Here is a 19,890-nt window from a genome sequence, read left to right as displayed (position 1 = left end):
TTCGAACTGGACCGCAGACGCGCGATTCCGCTAGCAAAAGAAGAATGTGCCCATGAGATTGTATCTCGCATATTGCATCCAGGCATGTTCCTTCTCTAACTCACTTTTGAAACCCTCCGCCTCTTCCGCAGTAAATCGTCCCTCAGCCTGCTGTGGGGGGACATTCCTCGTAGAACAGATTCGATAGTTAGGATCCACAAGCATCACCGTCATGACCCGATGATGCCCTGGCCTTTCGGCATCTTTCAAGCGAAACGGCTCTCGTCGATATTCTATGACGTTAGGGAACGCGAGCAGCCGTCCCTGCGGGAGCGCAACCTTTCCAATCTCCTGTACGGGTAATGCAAAGTTGTGGAGGTCTCCGCACATCTGGGCCGGGTCAAAGCCAAAGACCTCGGAAATCTGCTCCATCTGGCAGCCCTTGTACTTGGCGTGGGCCGGCTGGTTCCACCACGAACCGATATAATTTCCCTCATACAGGAACGGGCCGTGATGAAAGAAAGCTTCGCCGACTTGGGTCTCCTGGCGAAAGGATATCTCGCTTGCAGTAACGTTGTCCACGTCGTATGCGAGCATGGCAATTGCAACAATATGCTCGTTCTTCTGTCCCTCTATAGTCCAGGCACTGCCCGGATACTCTGGTTTCTCGGGGCTTAGCTCAACTCCCTCGACTCTGACAATAACCTGGAGACCTTTGTTCCGAAAGTCTTGCAGTTTAACATTGTAGGTCTCGTGGGGAGTCCTGGGAGGAATGACGTCAGGTCTGATCGGCCTGTGTGTGACCATGTCAACGATTGCTCTCCCATCATGTGTACCAGACTTCCACTCTTCATACGAAAAAGCCGTGCCTGGTTCCGGGTGCTTAAAATGCAAGAAACGTGAGACTCTCTGCTTGATCAGTGTGCCCACAACTTTCTCCCAGCCTTCCGGTAATTCAATTCTTGCGTCCGATCCGGGCTCTGGTCGTTCCAGAAACTCCTTTGCCCTTGCCCATAGCTCCGGCGTTGGCTCAGGTAGCGGCCTAACATGCTTCATGTCATGGCCATCGATCTTAGACTCGGCCTCCTTGATCCGCAAGTTGTATTTTGTCCACTCCCTCTCGTCTGCATCCCTTAGAGGCTGCTCCTGCTTCAAGGCCTTGAGGTTTGCCCGTAGCTTGTCATACATGGCAAGCCTTTTCCGGCGGGATCCGTCGAAAGTGGTCATCCAGTCTTCGGCTTCATTAACCCACTCCACACCATACGTTATAATCCTGCAAGGCACCCGCCCTCGTTGTCTCCTGACATTGCCAAACGGTGCGTATCCCCCGTCATCGAGCCTGATAGACTCATCATTCCAGCCTGGCTGGCCCTTGATCAGGCAACCATTCCAGGGCTCGATACATGACGATATCAGCTGTTCGATGCAGGCGTACAGACTGCCCTGTACATCACTCAGATTATTGATATATGAAGCCAGCCGCACACTAGTACTGCCAGGGTTCGTAAAATCAACGTCGCTTGGCAGCCACTGGTATTTGTACGACCAGAGATATGCCTCCGTTTCTGGCCAGCTCAAGTCTGAAAAGACATATTCCCACGGTCGATGGCGCGTATCTCCCATACGACTCTGTACGGTTTCGGAGCCAACTCTCTTGTCTGGGAGATCTGGTGCCCTCTCCAAGCCGGAACTTGCGTCGCCCTTGATCTGGCCGTGGCGCATGACCTGGCCACCATGAGATAGGACTAGACTTGTCCCGTAAACCAACGGATACAGAGAAGGATCGACATAGGTAGAGATGCCGCTTGCCTCGCCACGGTCCCGGTGCTTGGCAATGACCGGCTCGAGTCCCGACTGTAACTGTGCGCAGAGCGAATCGGGTGCCAACGTATCTGACTTGCAAACACACGAGCCGGTGTCCAACACGCGAACGTAGCCATGTTCTTTCAAGTAGGCCGCCTTGTCTCGCAGCTCTGCCACACACCATTCCCATGCCTTGTTGCTCATCAACGGTTCAGAATCCATGGCGTCTTTGCGCCAGCCGTCAACCGTGGATGGATCGAAAATGCCATTTTGCCAATCGACTCGATCTGTCAGCTCGTTCATGACGGCGACCATTGCGAACTCGCGTCGCGTGATTGCCGGGACCTGCTTCCATTCTCTAATGCCGTTGGCGAATCGACTCCAAACGGGCATCTCGTCCTCCAGCGGGTAGCCGCCGAAACCGGGAACGCGCAATGTTTCGACGGACGTGTTATCCATGGCTGAGAGTCACCTGGATAGAGCCTTGTCTGTCGGCAAAATTAAGAAGAGAAAATCGCGGCGAAGAGTCTCGTATTTATAATTGACGGTAACTTGGTGAGTCACGACCCTCTCTCTCTGTGCGGCGAAAGCAATAGTGGCGGGGGGCCCCTGTAAGACTGCGGCACAGTGGCCTGCCCGGATTCTCTGTCGAGGTTTGGCGGTCTAAGAAATTCCAAGGAATTTTGAAGCCTAAGAGGGCCTCGCAGTCGCATGTCAGCTGCAGCATACAGAGATCAGGTAGATCGACTTACATGCACATGACATTTCCCCCGAGGCTGTGGCTGCCTTCTCGCCTTGAGCGACCCAGTCGAAGGCTTTTGACCCAGAGATTGGTGAGTTGAACAAGATCTGCCTGCTATGAAGATCGCTCGTTAATACGAATGAGCCGATGCCTGGAGCGATAATCGATATGACATGGCCCTGAATGGAGAGTGGAGTGAAATCAGCGTCGTCGTAATGGCAGCGTTCGGGATACGTACAGAATATTCAACTTCGATATATCGACCTTCTTTCCGCGCATCCTCAGAATACTCCACTACAGCCTCGAAGTATAAGTCCGCTGGTTCGCGATACTGCTGGTCCGACAGGTGCGTTATCCCATCCAGCCTGTTCTGCGCCCGCGCGAGAGATGTGAAGACATCGCGGAGGTGGGAAGGGACGAAGCTGACCGGCATTTGGGCGTGATCTGGTTAATTGGGGGCTATGACGCGGTTTAGGATGTCGAAGAAGGGGAGCAAATATTCGTCGGCAAGATCGAGGCCACATCCTTTGAGACAATGAAGCTGAATGGAGATTCTGAAGATAGCTGTCGATGCTAAATGTTGAAGGGTGGAAAATATGACAGTTGCGGACTTGGCCCAGCGCGCTGCGTTGTACACGTGGACCGCTGACTAGTTCTAACCAAGGTCCTACCATGTGGGTTGATCGTGTTTTTGACACCCTTATGACGGCATGACATTCGGGCAATGGCTACATCTCGGGGATGGCACAAACTTGTCAGCGTTACTGAATAGGGAGTTGGGTCTGGAAATGGAGATGTACTTTGGGTAACTATCAAAGCAAGATGGGGGCTTTTAGCTTTCATCGTAAACCAATACAATGAGCCCTCCGGGTCAACACGCTTGCCCTCGCCCGGTCACCATTTGCCCCAGCAGACACGAAGCTCGATGCTAAGTGGTGGCCTGGAATGGTCGACGATGAGCGCAACCATGTCGAATAGCAGAAGGTTGTCTCGCAGATCGTGACCTATATGGCCTGCCATTATTCAAGGTACGGGTTCATCATCACAGACACATGCCCCTTTGCTTTCAGGATCACTCGTTGTCTTGTCAGTCCAGGCTTGGCCCTAGGGCGTCCTCGACGCGAGACTGCTGCTGCTTCTGGTCACCAGAGACAAACATCCGATATCTCGATGGCATCGGGAGCTCATTTATCGACGATCGTCAATCTATCGACAATAAGCATACTTTGGGCAGCGTTCCATGTATGTGATATTCCACCGTGAACACGGCCGGCAATAGAAGAACCTCAAAAAAAAACCCGTGAAGAGAGCGTAAGCGCAGACAAAATAACATGTCATCGTTGTCTCTCCTCTATTTTTGGTTCTTCGTGATACTGAAGGGAACCCAACCGCACGACACCATAGCTTTGAATTGAAGTTTGTAGTTGCGACATAATTTGATGGCTGCAGATCGAGAATTATACAATAAACAGAAGTGTCTTTGTTACTACAAACAACTCGCTGTACCGCATTCGTCCGACTTCGACTTATCACGAATATACGAATACAAGACAAAGAAAAATAGGCACATAAAGGTAGCAATTTAAGATGAGAAAGGGATTCAATTGTTCATTGTCTGAAACTTATAATTCTGACAAACTTAGCTGAATTCGAATGGCATTTTGGAAGTTCTGGCTGTGAAGTCCAGCTGTTTAAGCCGGAATTCCGGTCGGGCTGATGAATAAAATGTGAAAACGGTGGAACATCAGGGCGGTCTCCGACAACAGACTTGCCGAGTGGGAGAGGGATTGCATTTCGAGATCGATCGTGCTATGATAAGAGTCCTAATGTGAACGCAGGATGATGCCATACATATACGAAGTATACAGTAGCATGAAATGTGGGAGGAAGTTCGAATCGAAAAGGGAAACTCGATATTCGTAACAGAAGTCACATGTGGGTATGCTTAGTCAGCCAAATCTACCCGACCGATCGAGGGACAAGCTTCATGGGGAATATAAGCTTTTATATTTATAAGCCTTGTACATAAGGGCTTCAAGATAAGCAATATTATTAAGCCTCTCATGTATCTTGGGGAAAGACACTGGTGTTTGGGCTCCTTTCCGGTAAAAGGGCACATGGGTCGCACTATGATAAGCAATATCATACCTACCTAAAGACAAGTGATTAAAAATCAAGGTTACCCCCTTAGTTGAGCTTCCTCGTCTAAAGTTGAAAAGTTTTCTCTGCACTGATTCATACAAGAGCCTCAGCCTCCAGAATACCTTATGCTGCACGAGTCAACTCTAGCTTCCTGTATTAGTAATCAGCTCCAACACAACTTTATATCCTTAGGTACCGCGCTCTTGAAGTATATATATATACACGCCATTCCTTGGATTTTGGCAGGAATTCCTTCAGGAAAGTTGTGCTCAAGCTAGAGTAAAGCCGTGCTCTGGTTAGCCAGATGAGCCCTCGTCAATCGCGTGCTCACTCGCACGTACAGAGTAAACATCAAGAATCCTCATGAAGTTATTACGTATTAAAGACCCGCGAACAGCCCTAAGTGCAACAAACCCTGTCGTGGACGTAGGGTTGAGTCGTGCAACTGAGCGTTAAGCAACCAACCAGAGTTGAGTATAGAGCGGCTATCGTCTTCTGACGTGTCGGCTATACCTCGTAGCCTTTGAAACCTCGTAGTGGCCGAGATGAGAGGCGACTAGATCCAAGCTCTGGAGGCTGGAGCGCCCGCACTACTCTAGCTATGCGGAGTCAGTGTGGCAACCCGTTTCCAATCCTTCTAGAAGGAATCTTTGTTGGTTCTAATGGCGCCAACGTCCAGGGCTGGAAATCGCCAGACTCCAGAACCATGGTTCGTGAGCTCGGAGGTCAGATCAAGCTTTTCAGCCATAGCAGTGGCTGACAGGGCTTCATTATTTCCCGTGTCTGCGCCGCAGAACGTTGCCACGAAGAGTAGAATCACCTACCTTCTGGGAATGCGGTGGCTGGGGTCTCTGCAGTAAAGAGCTGTGCGGCAATAACTGCCGTGCCGCTAACCCACAGTTATGGGCCCTTCATACAAGAGGAGTCGAGAACCCTATCCCTTATCAGAAGGTAGGTAAACGGAAGAGCGCCGTCGTAGGGGCGGTTGACCGCCTTACTCGCCTTTCTAAGCCTCTTATAGTATGACCCCGGAGGCCCCGCTTTCCCATGTTTCTCTCCCATACGAATAAGCGTTAAGGTCGAGGGGTCTACCTCCGTAGTCTGGCACCCTAGAGATATTACTATCCTGTCCGATTGGCTCGAATCGACATCCTCCGTTGATAATAGTTCAATTCTTCGTATGGAGTGACCCCGTAGGAGTTCCCCGAAGAAGCTTCCTAAACAGAGCCAACGCCGGCATGGAAGACATGGAAGACTTGGAAGGGCAGACCGAGGCTCCGGGGGAGCATACGTACGGAGTATTGTGTGAGCAATTCGACATTTAATAGCATAACCCTTCCCCTCCTCGCCCGATCTTCTTAAGCCCTCTTCTTCTCGATCCCTCCAGGACCCTCCTCCCCCGCCCTTCCCCCTACCTCTTTGACTCTGTATATCTGCTCCTCGAGAACGTCGCCATGAGTCAAGTGGCTAACCTCGCCCTTGAGGGGGGCGACCCACGGGACCCTCAACATTCTGTCCTGGGCGCCGGCGCTGAGGCCGTAGAGACTCAGATGCTTCGTGCAGCTCACGATTCTTCCGTGACCTTCGAGGAATACGTTTACTGGGCTGGCATTACGCGGGCTGAGGAGAAGGTTGCAAACGAGAGATTTGTAGCTGCTCAGGGTCCAAGGACGTTCAAGAGTGTCATCAAGAACCGATTCTCCAAAGGCGCGGAACCGGTGTCTCCCGTCATCTCGACGACCGATGAGAAGTACGCTCTCGATGAGAAGACTCTGGACACTGCGACCGCGGCCTCCACCAACAATACGCATGACATGATGCGGGTAACCGATGCTGAGTGGAAGACTGCGAGTCGTGCTCTTCGAACCGCGGGGTGGAGTAGTGTTTTCTACCTGGTCACCACGGATATCTTGGGGCCTTTCAGTGTTCCGTAAGTTGCCATGAAATCTGTCACCAGTCAGTAAAGATCTCTTGTTGACATGCTGTCTTCCAGGTGGGCATTCGCTCAGATGGGGTACGGTCCAGGTATTGCGCTCTACACCGTTTTCGGTGGCTTGGCCTTATAGTAGGTTCGCGCCTGTCTCAACGGAAACAACGACTGACTCGTAATAGCTCTGGATGGCAACTCTACCAGGTCTACATGTATCTCGACTCTGATCGCTTTCCGATGAAGACCTACGCAGACGCCTTCTTCCGGGTCTTTGGAAGTTGGGCGCGACACATCGTCAACATCCTCCAGGCCATCCAACTGCTCCTCACCGTCGCTGTCCTGATTCTCGGAAATGGACAGTCGATCTCTCTCATCTCCCAGGGCAGGCTCTGCTTCATTGTCTGTCTGATCATCTTTATGGCTGCGGGTATGGTGGTGGGCCAGATCCGAACACTGCAGCGGTTCGGTTGGCTTGCTAACTTCGCCGTCTACATCAACGTGCTCATCCTGATTTTCTGGTATGTGTGACCGTCACTTTTGCAGACCCAACGACTGACGGAAAAAAGCATGGCTGTTGCAGCGAGCTATCCTCCCAACTATGCGACGGTAGAGGCTTCGTACGGTCCCGCCTTCGGCCCAGGTCCCGTCCACACATACGCTGGAATGCCACCAAACGGGAAAGCCACGGGAGGGACGGGTTTTACCGCCTCTCTTAACGGTCTCAACCAGGCTGTTTACTCCTACGGAGGAGCCATGCTCTTCATTTCCTTCATGGCTGAGATGCGTCACCCCTGGGATTTCTGGAAAGGACTCATATGCGCGGACGTTTTTATCTATGTTCTCTATATGTTTTTCGGAATCTTTGTGTACTCCTACCAAGGCCAATATTCCTACAACCCGGTCATGCAGGGCTTGTCACCCTTTGGCTGGCAAGTGGCCACCAACGTCATGAACCTCGTTACTGGTTTGATCTCCGCTGCGCTCTACAGCAACATCGGGGTCAAGGTCGCCTACGTCGAGGTCTTCGAGGAGTTTCTCGGCTTCCCCCCGCTCACAACCAAGAGGGGCAAGATTCTTTGGACGGTCCTTATCCCGATCTACTGGGTCGTTGCCTGGGTTGTCTGCGCGGCCATCCCGCAATTCTCTCTGGTTTCCGGTCTCGTGGGTGCCATCTGTATCTTGCAGTTCACTTACACCTTCCCCGCGATCCTCGCCTTCGCGTTCCAGATCCAGAAGGACGCCATGACGCCTGCCGAGTCTTTCGATCCCATCAGTGGCACATATAGTTATCAGGATAGAGGGTTCAAGAGATGGGTGAGAGGTTTCATGGTCAAGTGGCATCTCAACACATTTAATTTCATTTATTTCCTTGGAGCATTGGTTACTGCTGCGTTGGGTATCTATTCTAGTGTCGAGGGTTTGATTGAAGCGTTTGATGGCGGAGGGGCAAGCTCCACGAGTTTTGGTTGTGCATCTCCTGTTGCTTAGTGAGCGATGGTGTTGGTTAAATAGGGGTTCATGGGTATCGGGTAGCAATGGCTGGGCCGGAATTTTGGTTGCATGTATAAATTTGTATAGTCATAACCAGATGTACATAGATCTACGAATACAGCAGTCTCCTGACGCTTCGCTTTTCTTTTAGCTCAACCCTTTCTTATCATCTCTATCTTCGCTATGCAGTTTTATACATTGAGATTGATAATTGCCATTCTTGAACTCTTAGTGACAGTATGCGCTAAGGTAGTTGCATGTCACTCGAGCCGCCAAGACTTTTATTCCCGGACACATCTTACTTCCGCATCTTACATCAGCCGCATAATTCAGTGATTTCATCATTTCACGACCTCGTATACACGTACATACCTCCCCACGATTCTTCATAAACCAGTGGCCTCTCATCTTCCAATCCCTCTCCACTCCTCATCTCTATCTCCCTCTAGTTCTAAACTCTCTCATCTAAAAGTATTTATCAATGTTCATTCGAATAACCTACTACCCCGCCATCAGACAGCTATCTTGGCATCTTGGCATCCAACCCTAACTAAAATCTTAGCTTTCCTCTTTTTTTCCCCTTTCCTTTTTGCCCTAAAAATGGCCACGGGTACGATGCACCTACCTAAGGTAAGGAATTCTTGGCGTGCTATGATCTATCTATCTTAGTCTTGAGCTTGTATTTTGCCTCTTTTCGCTTAACCCCTGAAAATGAAACGGGGAGCTAACCAAGAGGGCGCGCTGCGTCTTCTTCAACCCCTTTCCTCCAACTTCTGTTCTTTCACTTTTGTAATTCCAGAAGTTTATGTTTTATTCTTATATGAGTTTTCTTGAGTTTGGGAAGAATATCGTGTTGTTCTTTTTCCCGGGGTATACTTTTGTTCGCGCTAGAGAGAGAGAGAATATGTGGTTGACAGGATTCAATCAATATTTTAGCTATTAACGTCTTCCGTTCTAGATTACTTATGCGCGAGAATTTTTTCAGGAAGGATATACTTATGAAAAGGGGTTAAGTAAATCCATTTATCTATACCTAGGTATCTACTCTCTTATCTATCACGACTATTCTCTCTCGTGTCTCCGGGTTGGTAAGATATATTTACGCGTACTTGTGCTTAAGCGGTGACGGGGGTGAGCAAAAGCTGATGAAAAAAGGTTGAAGAAGGATTCATAACCTTACTTACCTTACCTTCCCCAGGAAATCAATTTTCTCTTTCCGCCTCTAAGTAATTTTCGGACAAAGGCAATGGAGTTTTTAATGATTTATTTGTTATCCAAACCGAACGATCTGGTCAATCTATCATCTTGCTTACCTATTTATATTCCTCATCCTCTCCTTCATATCATTCATTCATCCATTCATTCATTCATTCATATCATGATATTCCCCTTTCCATTCTCTCTCTCACCTCTTCTTTCTCTTACCCCTCAATATCCTCTCATACAGTGTCACAACGAAATGCGGCCTTAGTTACACATCCAACTAGGTGACATTCAATGAATTATATCCGCGTTACCAAGCTCCTCTTCCTCCTCCTACTAGGTAGGTAAAGGTATATAATCCAAGCCAGCCTACGCATACCTAGTACTATTATTCCTTCCTAGATTAGCATGAAATGAACCGTCTATGTAAGGTATGCATTTCTACGCCAAGGTTCCTTAGGTAGGTAAGGTATCTAGAGCATACATAGGTAGTATCAGGTATGATTCCAAATCCAAATGTTTCATGATATATATACGAGTCTGTTGTTGTTGTTGTTTGGTTTTAAGGATAGATGGATAGATGGAAGGAAGGAAGGAAGTTCTTTGTTCAAACCCCCCCCCGGGTCTCATCTCATATCATCTCATCTCCCACCACCCATCCATCTCCCACCACCCATCCATCTCCCACCACCCATCACCCACCCACCTATCCATCCATCCGCTTCAGCATTTATCTTCATGAATCCTGACCCAAACAAAATCCCTTCTTTCCACACAGACTTATATTTACCCGTCATGGGCCATGGCTGGCTTTGAAACATGAATCTTTAAGGTGGAGAGGTCTCTTTTTCCTTTTCCAGGCTGTTAAAATATGAGAAAAGAGAGGAGAGGAAAAGGGGTTGTTGGAATAGTAAGTAAATAAGGTAATAGTCTACTTACCTTACCAAGGTATGTATATCAGAGATCCAGCTTCCTAATCTGCTCTCTACCTATTCATCCATCCTATTTTCCATCCATCCATCCATCTTATTCTCTACATCCTACTATAAACCCTACCTAACTCTCAACCTCAACCCCAAACATCTATCTACAAACATCACATATCGAAATATCTAATATATCTACCACGTATTTGAAAAAATGAGAAATCGCCTTGCTTAGGTACAAGACTTTTATTTATTTATCTTAATCTCCTTCTTTGATAAGGTATACAAAAAATAATCTAGAGAAGTTATGTCACGCATAAGGAAGGAAAGGAAAGGAAAGGGAAGGAAAGGGAAGGAAAGGAAAGGAGTCAATTAGTCAGAGAAGTACCTAGGATATATATGTAGGAGACTATACCTGCAGTTGGGAGATCACGAGTTTGGCTGCGGTGTGGATTGGAGAAGGGAGGGAGGGGATTATGGGGTTTCTGGGAAACGGAGATATGAAATAGGAAAGCATGGGGTGTATTTTTTTCGTTTCTGACTGATAGATAGGTAGGGTAGGTAGGTAGGTAGGTAGGTAGTGTTGATTGAGATATTGGGGGAGGTTCGTATGGTAGTATATACGTATAATGAATTGATTGAGCCAGCTCTACACGTCCTAAGCATGCATGCTTGCATCTCCATCTTCACCTCGCTCATCTCCCTCCATCGAGCAGAAGCTGACTTCCCCGTGTCTCCCACTCCCGCATCTTCTTCAAATTCCCTACCTACACCTTCCTGAAATCCGTCATACACCGCGTAATACAGCCCAGGCCCGCCACATCCACGACCTTCTCATGCCAGCTGAGCAAGACGCTCATGGCCGCGCCACTACTCTCGTTCTGCGCCCCCGGTCTGCCGCCCATCTGCGAGAAGCCCGTGCTTTGGGGCGTGAGGTTGGATCCAGCTCGTTTCGCCGGCGTCGATGAAGAGGAGGGCGAGGATGAGGATGCCATGCCTTTATACCTGAATCCCGCAAATCACATCACATCACATCAGCGCCGTCCATCCGCCAGAAACCAGAATCACAAAAAGGGAGAGGATAGGGGGGACATACAAATACTTCATCAAAACATCCAGCAATTCCCCCCCGCCGGGAGCCCCAAATATCCTCTGCAGCATGGGCGTCATCTCGCTCGCCTTGATACTCTGCAGCACCTCGGTCACCGTCTGCAGATGGACCTCCTTGGCCGCGGCATCGCCGCCGTACGGGGCGTTCTCCAGCGCGGTGCGCAGCGCGCCCTCGGCATCGCCGCCGCGGAGCTGCTGGCGCACGTGTTGACCCAGGGCGCGCACGTCCTGCTCGGAGACGGGGTCGAGGGCGGGGTGGAGCGCCGACGTGTCGAAGTTGGACGAGGAGTCCGGGTCCAGAAGGTCGATGTTGATGGTGCGCCAGTTGTCGCCCAGAGAGGCGTTGCTGACTTGTTGGATGATGGACATTTTGGGGGCGTGGAGGAGGAGGGGTCAGGGAGGGAGGTGGTGGAGTGCTGCGGGTTGGCGTGTGAGGGATTGAAGGCTTGATGATAGCTCGATATCCGTGCTTCTTATTCTCCTCCTTCTGCTTCTGCTTCTCTTCTTCTTCTTCTCAAAACCAGCGTCTAAGGTATCCCACTCAATTGCGTAGTCGTCTCTTGGTCTTTGTCTCGTCCAAGCCTCCTCCTCCGCCTCGTCCATCATCGTCGAACCTCGCTTGCTTACGTAACCGCATTATCCCTCCCAGCTTACCTAAGCACGCTCTCGCTACCCCTACCGCAAATAATCAAGCCTCAGGCCCCTCCGAGGCTCCTACCCATCCCCCCTCTTCCTGACCCTTGACGACCCCACCCACGGGACTTCGTATCAGCCTCAGCTCCCTAGTCCTTCTCTGCATATTCCAGAAGCTAGATCTTGGGCCGGGGGGTGCCTACCGTACCGGCTTGCGATGGAGGCTTCGTTGCGGAGCGGAGCGGAGCGGAGCGCTGCGATCGATGTGGGATGATGTGCGTGATGAGCGAAAGAGAGATAGATAGATAGATAGGTAGATAGTATCTTTATGCTATACCTACATAGAGAAGGTCACATGTATGGATATGTAGATGTAAGGTACGTGTGTAGAGGGTCAAAAGATCCTTAGTTAAGGGATCCAATCCAGTTCATCTTTCTTCGATCAATCTAGAAACCAACTTTACATTCTCCTGTCCATCCAGGAATCAATCACCTCCTTCTTTCGCATGTCCCCGGATCCCCCCCACCCTGAATCCAAATCGTGAATAGGTAGATCCATGATATACGGATATGTACCCCGATACCCTACCTCTTATCCCTTTGTATCTATCTGTCTATCTGCCTATCCATCAATCCTACCCTTTCTTGCTTACCTATTCTTGGCTGCTTGCGCAAAATCTGGCGGGAAACGCGGATATCAGCTGGGTAGGGGTTTGGTGTTGGTGTTGGATGGATGGATGGATGCGAGGCAAGGAGGTGGTGGGTGATGTGACGATATGATGCCCACGAATCACGTCCTGTCTTGCAAACAGGGAGAAGGTAGTTAATAGAGATTCGATCAGAAGGGAGATGGGCATATTTCCCAGGAAGTAGTAAGATATCTGATTATTCTCATCTAAGTACTAAAATATATATATAAACGTATATGCCAACTTCCCAAGGATGTCTTCCCCTCTTTTCTCTTTCCTTGCTTTTTTTGCTTCTTTGCAGAGAAGAATCGTACATGTGCTAGTGAGAGTATAAAGCAATCGCCCATCCCTTCCCCGCACGTGCACCCGTCGGGAGCCAGCCCAGAACGAGCGGGGGAAAGCAAGACAGCGGGAGAAGGGACGTAGAATGCAAGGATCGCGGCAGGTTATGTAGCAAGCCAGGACAATGTCGAGGGTGAAACAGGACGGAGAAAATCAAAATCAAAAAGACGCACGCCATGGTAAACAAACAGATATCAGATGATATACAAATTGCCAAACCCGTACTCATCCGCGAGGATGTATGCTGGCTGGCCCCAGAACCCCCAGCGGCGCTGAGGGGGGGGGCAGCAGGAAGCAAGAGAAGTCTATATGCGCAAAAAACCACAGCAGAATTTTTCCCAACCCAATCCGAATACTTTTTTTCGCGCCTCCAAATGTCCCATTTTATATAGCCAAGTAGATCCCAATTAAGAAAAACATGGTAGTACAATCTCAGATGATGAACACCGGTAAGGAAATCGCTGCAGAAAAGAAAGTGCAGGAACGAAGAAACATATCCCAAGAGGTATCCCCGATCTAGATGCAACGCCGGCCGAGACCCATTTTATGTTCCAGAGACGAGAAAAGACGGCGGAGCGGGTCGGAGGTGAGGAGTTGGGGCAGTCGTTGCTGGGGGTCGAGTTGGTGATGCAAGGAGGTGCGGATTATTAAATCTCTGGGGTAAAGTATGCTGCGCTTAGAATCGAGAGACGAGTGGGCGAGCTCGCTGGAATGCAGATATGACTGGAATGGAAGGAAGTGATAGGTATGAAAATCGTCGCAAATCGTGGAATTGTATAGTACAGGGAGTCGGGCGCGATAATGCGGATTAGAAGTGTTTTTATTTTTGTCGTGAAGATGATGCGTTTAGAAGGGTATCGGTCGAACCGTTGAATGTCGAGGTTGATGCGTGTGCAAAGGTTGCTGCTTGCGACAGGCGCAGTCGGACGTGGTCTTGATGCTTGGGGTCTGCCTCAGATGGGATATAGATGGCTCGTAGAATCAAGGAGATTCCGCTCATTATCTAGGCTTCGGTGGAGGAGGCTTCGGGACGCCTGTCGTATCGTATGCGCCTCTGCCCATATTGCAGGCTTGCACTTCTCTGGTAATCATGTTGAAGGGTGAAATCTGGAGAGAGCAGCTTGTCAGCCGGGATTCCTCGACCCCTATATACAGAGCAGAGAGCAGTGCAGCAATCGAGTGGTAATTCCACAGACAGCTGCCCCCTTCTCCAGAAGGCCCGATGTTTGCTGGCCAGGGGAGACAAGGATTAGTTGACTCACGTTGCTGTTGGGTTCTTGCGTCGCGCAAGTCGGCCTCCTGAAATAAAAGGGGAGTGGTGGATGGTCGCGCGGATGGCCACCAAGATTCTCAGCCACGCGGTTGCAGGAATCCAATGGCGGAATTAACTCTTTCTTGTCTGTCGCTGGAAGGGCCCAATAGCGAGGAAATATTGTTGGGGCAAAATTATGGAGAGCGCGGGAGGGCGATAATTAATATACTCTGTAATCAGGTCCGGGAGAGAGTTCCGTGGCTGACAAGCAGGGAGCGCGGCGACAGTCGGTTGTCAACTGAAGGTGCGTAGCCGGTGGAAGAGGGAGAAGGGTTCCTGCGTGAACTGCTGCCGGGGGATATATGTGGTTTTGGAGAGGCAATCTCGCGCGGGTAGCGGTGATGAGCCGTGAGATGAAGGGCGGCAGGGAGTGCTGAGTAGTGTGAGGATAGGCAGAGGCCGACGTCGAGACAGATGGCCAGCAGCAGCAGCAGGGGAGGGGAGAGGAGAGGAGAGAGAGGTTGATGAGGACGTTAGGAAGATAGAGGAGTCAGTCGGGCTTAAATTTGGGGGTTTTCTGAGTCTTATACGAGAAGGGCGAGTAAAAGACACGACAAGGCACGGCGAGGCAGGCGAGGCAAGGTAGGAGTCGTGGTCGTGGGTGGGAGTGGAGAGGGAGTCTCAGAGACGAGGGAGCTAGGGAGGGGATCTCCCTGGGACGTGGGTTCGCCCTGGCAGATGGGATGGGATGGCTTGGGACGGCCTGGGATGGCGGTTCCGGGGGGCCGCAAGGGCGCACGAACAAAGAAAGGGTTGAGTTGAGGCCTTTGACGGCTGCGCGGGACTAGGGGAAGGCGGAAGGGGGGGGGGGAGATGGTAGGGGCCAGGAGCAGAAAAAAAAGGACAGAAAAGGGATGGGGGAATGGGTTGGATGGGGGATGCGATAGGTCGCGTGGAAGTAAAACATGAAATAAATACTCCGGTAAGGTATAAAATAAATAAATAATTGGAATTGGAATACTCGGGAGAGATGGGCAATAATTACTAGATATCTTATTGACTCAAGCATCAGACTCGCGGTGCCGTGCACGTCCAGGACGACCAGTCTTACAAGTAGCCGGTACCTGGCGCTCGCTCTGTTCTGGCTGCCACGGCCGTGGGACGCTGGGCCAGGGGGAGGTACCTGGTACAAAGGCCTCCTTACGCCGTGGTACAATGGTACAGGACGTGCGGCGGAGATACACGCTGCACAGCAAAAGCTTCACAGTATATTCCACAGTATATTCACAGTGTTCACAGCCAAAAGGGGTTATCGAAAGGGGGTCGGTTTCGGGGGAGTGAGGCGCGGGAGGACCGCCGGCGCTGGCCTAACCGCATCAGGCGCACCGCGTTGCTGGAAATTACCTCGTGTCCTGTCCCCCGGTATGAGCTTTTCGCTTTCCGATCTAGACTTGTCTTGAGCTGCCCTTGAGCAGAAGAAGAAAAGGAAAAGTAAAAATCCAAATCAACGTAAAGGTAAAGTAAAAGCATATCATCAAAGGTAAATCATCATCATCATCATCCTCATCTTCTTCTTCTTCTTCTTCATCATCATCATGTAGAACAGCAGTCCTGCCTTGGTAACCGCTGCGCTGACAAGACTCATGATGCACAGCAAAGATGCCATAGCCACTCTGACAAAGCTCTTCTTTTGCGCATTGCTCAGACAGGACGCTGCACAGTATCAGATTGTCTCTTGTGACTTGTCTTGCATTGTCTTTCTTGCCTTCTCTTCTCTTCTCTTTCCTTTCCGCTTTCTTTCACTGATCTTCCCTTCCACACCCTTCCTCTCGTCTCATCTCACCTCAATCCATCCCATCCCATCCCTCCCGCTGTCTCTCCCTCTGCCGAGATGGTACCTGAAAGGGAAGCCGGGGGGTCCGCATCCCTACATCCCTACATCCCTACCTATAGCTACATCCCTACATCCTGCGCATAGCACATCCTGTACCTACATTTCGCCTAGTCCGACCAGGGTGGAAACGGACTGCTGGGTAGAAATCATGAGCATGGGGAGAGAGTGTTATTACGGAGCATTATTCAGAGCCAAGGTAATAATCACGGTAATAAATAGATAATTAACTTCATTAATGATATCCACCATTATTTCCAAGGTACCTTACCTTACCTCAGGCTCAGGTATTATTGCCGGCCGTGTTTCAGCCAGCACAGACCGCACTGCGAGGAAAATATACGTCCGTAATGATGGCCTCTTACTGTGCCTGTCTCTCCCATCGCCTGGAACTTCACGATAAGAGGTCCCTTATCACTCGAACTTTTTCTTTCCTTGCAATCCAATCCACTCCTTTCTTTTTCCTCCCTCCCCCCCAGTAAACCATGACTTACCTTACTTATCTGACCCAGACAAACCTCCCAGACGTCCAGAAACTCAAGATTTCTGGGAAAAAGCAAAAAGACCATGGACACAGAGAGTCAGGCATCCCCCAAGAAAACCCCCAATCCCGAGCTCCTCATCATGACAGGCCGTTTGACAAATCGCCGCGCAAGGGGCTCAGCGCGCTTCGTCGCCCTTTCGTCTCCCTTGGCTGCGCGCCTCTATTGGCCCCAGCCCGCCGACCACACGAGTCGTACGCCGTGCAGCCCCGGCCGAGCATTGCCGGGATCAAAAACCACATGTGCCGTACATCTACATGCATTGCCTGTATATAGATATACAACATACCTTACCTTACCTACACAGATATGTATTCCTGCAAGTGACAAGGGATGCGATGGGATATATCAGATCTCATCATGATCGTGATGCCCGGGGGGGAAGCCTCGTTTGCGTGCCGTGCTAGGATCGGGGACGCGGGCTGCGCAAGAGAGCGAGCGAACCGATGCTTCTTCGGACAGAAGGGGATTCGGGACGGAGAGAGTTCGGGTTTGGTGAATTTGCAGGAAATACTTCCTGTAAAGACTGTAATACTTACCTAGGTACCTTACTGCAATTACCTTACCTTACTGACGTACCCGTTCAAGCTTCTGGCAGAATTCTAGGTATATCGGCGCTTGCACCCGCAACTAATAGCTGCCCGGAAGCCAAGCCGACGACAGCGCTGCCTGCTGATGAATAGATAGATAGATATCCTAACGCAGGTAGGTAGTAATCCAACCAGTAGCGGTAAGTAATCAAGAAAGAATTGGAATATCGCAAAAGTAGGCCCCCCTAGAGTCCCAACTCTGCAACTCCCAGGGTGAAACCTCCATGTAACGAGGACCCGGCACCGCGGAGCCGCGATCCGGACCCTTGTCTTGACTCTCTGGGAGAGCGGTTGCCAATCGTTCGTTCGTTCGTTCGTTCGTTCTCTCGTCTTGTTTTCCTTCCCTCAACTCACACACTTCGCCCTACTGCCACTCATGCATGTGTTCCAATCCTGCACCTTGTATATCCATCCATGTCCATCCCCATACATACATCCATCCATACACATACATACATATTGACAACCCCATCTAACTGACTACTATATATACGGGGACGACGGGTCTAGGTCCTGCAATGCCGCTGCCGGCAGGCCTTAGCGGCCCCGGCATCTCCTTCCTGCGCGCAGATCGTGCGTGACAGCGGTTAGCAGCATGATTCGGGGAATTGGGGGCCCAGCCTCCCACGCGCGCAGCGAAGGCCGGCTAGTGGCGGCGAGAGCAGGGAGGGAGAGTAGTGAGTAGTGAGTAGTGAGTAGTGAGTGAGGCGTGCATTGCAGAAGATGCAAGATGCATGCGATGGAGATTGAGATTTGAGGCTGGAGCTGCGATAAGGAGAAGGGGTATCTACCTAGGTCTTGGGTGCTGGGGGGGGCCGATCAATCATCAATCAGCTTGCATAGGATGAACCTCTGCTGAGAATCAGGGCTCAAGTCCACAGCACCGCAGGAACCCAACTAATAATAAGGGATTCCAGAGTAGAACAGATCAGAGAACACACATGATACAATGCAACCGCATGAATCCCCCAATACCTACCTACCTTATTGTTTCCAGAAACTCACCCACGAGTCAGCTCTCTGATCACTGCCTCGCACCCCCCAATTCCAATACATCTCGGCCTGCGCAGCAATTACTCGTTGGGCCACTCATCGAATTTTGACTTTTGATTGATATTCCTTCTTCCACCCTCCCATCCATTCTCTTTTTTTTTCTCCTTGTTTCTTTTCTCTTGGTGACTTTGCTTTTTTCCCCCTTGGCTTTTAAGTTCGCCCAACGCCCGCCTGAAACGCCGCGCGCTGTGGTGGTTCTGGCGATAACCTTGATCTCGCGATCGGGAGTCGGGTATGCCTTCCAGAGGCTATTAATTGATAGATCGTGCGTCTATTAAACCTTGACTTCGTGAGCCAAGCCCATCGCCGCCACCACCTGTTCTTCCCTTCCACTTCTTGAGACACAGGGCAGGGCCATCTACCTATGCCATGTATGTCTGTACCGATGTAGAATGATGCTTGTCTGAGCCCCCTCCTCTCTTCTACAAATAGAGAGCCCCGAGGTATGTAGTTCCCGCGCGGCGGTATGGTCGGAGCACGCACGCACGTATGTATGGATGTATATGTATGTATGTATGTATGTATGTATGTGTCTATGGTCAGCCGGCACCGAGTCGTCCTGACTCTCTCCCTCCTCACCCCTTCCTCTCCCTTGGCTATAGCCAGAGCCAGAGCCAGAGCCCGATGGCCGGGTTTTCGTTCCCACCCATCTGCCGTTCCAGAACGCTGGGCCTGGTCTCGCGTGGAAGTGGAGTGGATATAGGTCGCGCGTCCAAGGAGAGCCAAATAATGCGGGTCTCGATCGTTTGACTCTTGGGACGACCGATCATCGATGACATCCAGGCTTACGACAACACGACTCACGAGGTACGTACGACAACGGCTGGGAACTGAACTCTACTTGGAAAAAAGAGTACAAGAACACCAGAGCCCCCCTTCCCCCCGTCTCATGGGTAACGGGTAACGGGTAACGTAACGTAACCGTCAAGACCTGCCCGCGCAGGGGGATCGAAGACACGGGGCAGAGAGCCTGCCTGCCTGGTAAGCCTCATCTCATGCTCATCCCATGCTGCCATGCCATGCCATGCTTCCTCCCTCGCTCTCTCGCGGGCCGGGACACGGCGCGGCGCCTTGCATCTGCAATCGTCCTTGTCCTCCCCTACATCGCACATGCGATCTATTTCAGCTGCCAGCATCCGGGGAAGCCAGAAAGAAAGGGTGTTCGCAGGATAATGCTACTAAAATAAACCCCCCCCCCAGGTAGATAGATAGATGCCTTTTGGTCCCGTTGTTGTTTTTGTTGTTGTTCTTCTTTCGCTGCAAGATTCCATTATTTCCATTTCATGCCATGCCCCCCCCCCCCCCCCCTCGAACTCCCCCTGAGTCCCCTACCCGAGCCCTCGGCCCCTTCTAGAAGACCCGCCCGCCCGTCGTTCGTGACACGTACCTACCGAGCATCCACCCGAAACGGTCGTCTCATCGCCTGATCGCCCATTGGCCTCGCTCGCACTTCTTTTGTTGGACTTCGTATTATTACGGTGTGGTTATATGATATGATATATATCCTATGTATATAATCAGAGGTAATCATAATCATCACCATAATCATAATCATAAAATTACAGTAGTACA

The 19,890-nt window shown here is 50.6% G+C and overlaps 7 protein-coding genes across 7 annotated transcripts; 4 read left to right on the top strand and 3 right to left on the bottom strand.

Annotated features, from left to right (window-relative positions):
- Positions 1–30: 30 nt before the first annotated feature.
- Positions 31–2,241, bottom strand: M430DRAFT_15785 (hypothetical protein; the record flags this gene model as incomplete). The annotated part of the gene is made up of 1 exon (XM_024863327.1): positions 31–2,241. One exon carries the CDS (start codon positions 2,239–2,241, stop codon positions 31–33), a length of 2,211 nt encoding a protein of 736 aa, XP_024723640.1.
- Positions 2,242–2,571: 330 nt separating this feature from the next.
- Positions 2,572–2,879, bottom strand: M430DRAFT_70683 (hypothetical protein; the record flags this gene model as incomplete). The annotated part of the gene is made up of 2 exons (XM_024869500.1): positions 2,572–2,703; positions 2,763–2,879. Coding segments are annotated over 2 exons (249 nt in total), but the record flags the coding sequence as incomplete, so codon positions are not given.
- A 565-nt stretch (positions 2,880–3,444) lies between these two features.
- Positions 3,445–3,812, top strand: M430DRAFT_197707 (hypothetical protein). The gene has a single exon (XM_024864145.1). It carries the CDS (start codon positions 3,533–3,535, stop codon positions 3,785–3,787), a length of 255 nt encoding a protein of 84 aa, XP_024723638.1. The 5' UTR covers positions 3,445–3,532; the 3' UTR covers positions 3,788–3,812.
- A 2,308-nt stretch (positions 3,813–6,120) lies between these two features.
- Positions 6,121–8,084, top strand: M430DRAFT_15783 (hypothetical protein; the record flags this gene model as incomplete). The annotated part of the gene is made up of 4 exons (XM_024863326.1): positions 6,121–6,596; positions 6,660–6,731; positions 6,779–7,114; positions 7,163–8,084. The coding sequence occupies 4 exons, from the start codon at positions 6,121–6,123 to the stop codon at positions 8,082–8,084; spliced, it is 1,806 nt and encodes a 601-aa protein (XP_024723637.1).
- A 2,899-nt stretch (positions 8,085–10,983) lies between these two features.
- On the bottom strand, positions 10,984–11,695 carry M430DRAFT_47565 (hypothetical protein; the record flags this gene model as incomplete). The annotated part of the gene is made up of 2 exons (XM_024867940.1): positions 10,984–11,221; positions 11,313–11,695. 2 exons carry the CDS (start codon positions 11,693–11,695, stop codon positions 10,984–10,986), a joined length of 621 nt encoding a protein of 206 aa, XP_024723636.1.
- Positions 11,696–13,541: 1,846 nt separating this feature from the next.
- On the top strand, positions 13,542–14,249 carry M430DRAFT_197680 (hypothetical protein). Its single transcript, XM_024864143.1, has one exon. It carries the CDS (start codon positions 13,864–13,866, stop codon positions 14,092–14,094), a length of 231 nt encoding a protein of 76 aa, XP_024723635.1. The 5' UTR covers positions 13,542–13,863; the 3' UTR covers positions 14,095–14,249.
- Positions 14,250–14,365: 116 nt separating this feature from the next.
- On the top strand, positions 14,366–15,702 carry M430DRAFT_24894 (hypothetical protein; the record flags this gene model as incomplete). Its single annotated transcript, XM_024865156.1, has 3 exons — positions 14,366–14,546; positions 14,662–14,884; positions 15,315–15,702. The coding sequence occupies 3 exons, from the start codon at positions 14,366–14,368 to the stop codon at positions 15,700–15,702; spliced, it is 792 nt and encodes a 263-aa protein (XP_024723634.1).
- Between the last annotated feature and the right edge of the window lie 4,188 nt (positions 15,703–19,890).

Source organism: Amorphotheca resinae (genome assembly GCF_003019875.1).
Source record: "Amorphotheca resinae ATCC 22711 unplaced genomic scaffold M430scaffold_2, whole genome shotgun sequence".
Lineage (NCBI taxonomy): Eukaryota > Fungi > Ascomycota > Leotiomycetes > Helotiales > Amorphothecaceae > Amorphotheca > Amorphotheca resinae.
This window is presented reverse-complemented; position numbering and strand designations above follow the sequence as displayed.

Coding starts and splice junctions, on each gene's coding strand:
- M430DRAFT_197707 (XM_024864145.1), top strand. CDS start 3,533: ATGGCCTGCCATTATTCAAGGTACGGGTTCATCATCACAGACACATGC.
- M430DRAFT_197680 (XM_024864143.1), top strand. CDS start 13,864: ATGTCGAGGTTGATGCGTGTGCAAAGGTTGCTGCTTGCGACAGGCGCA.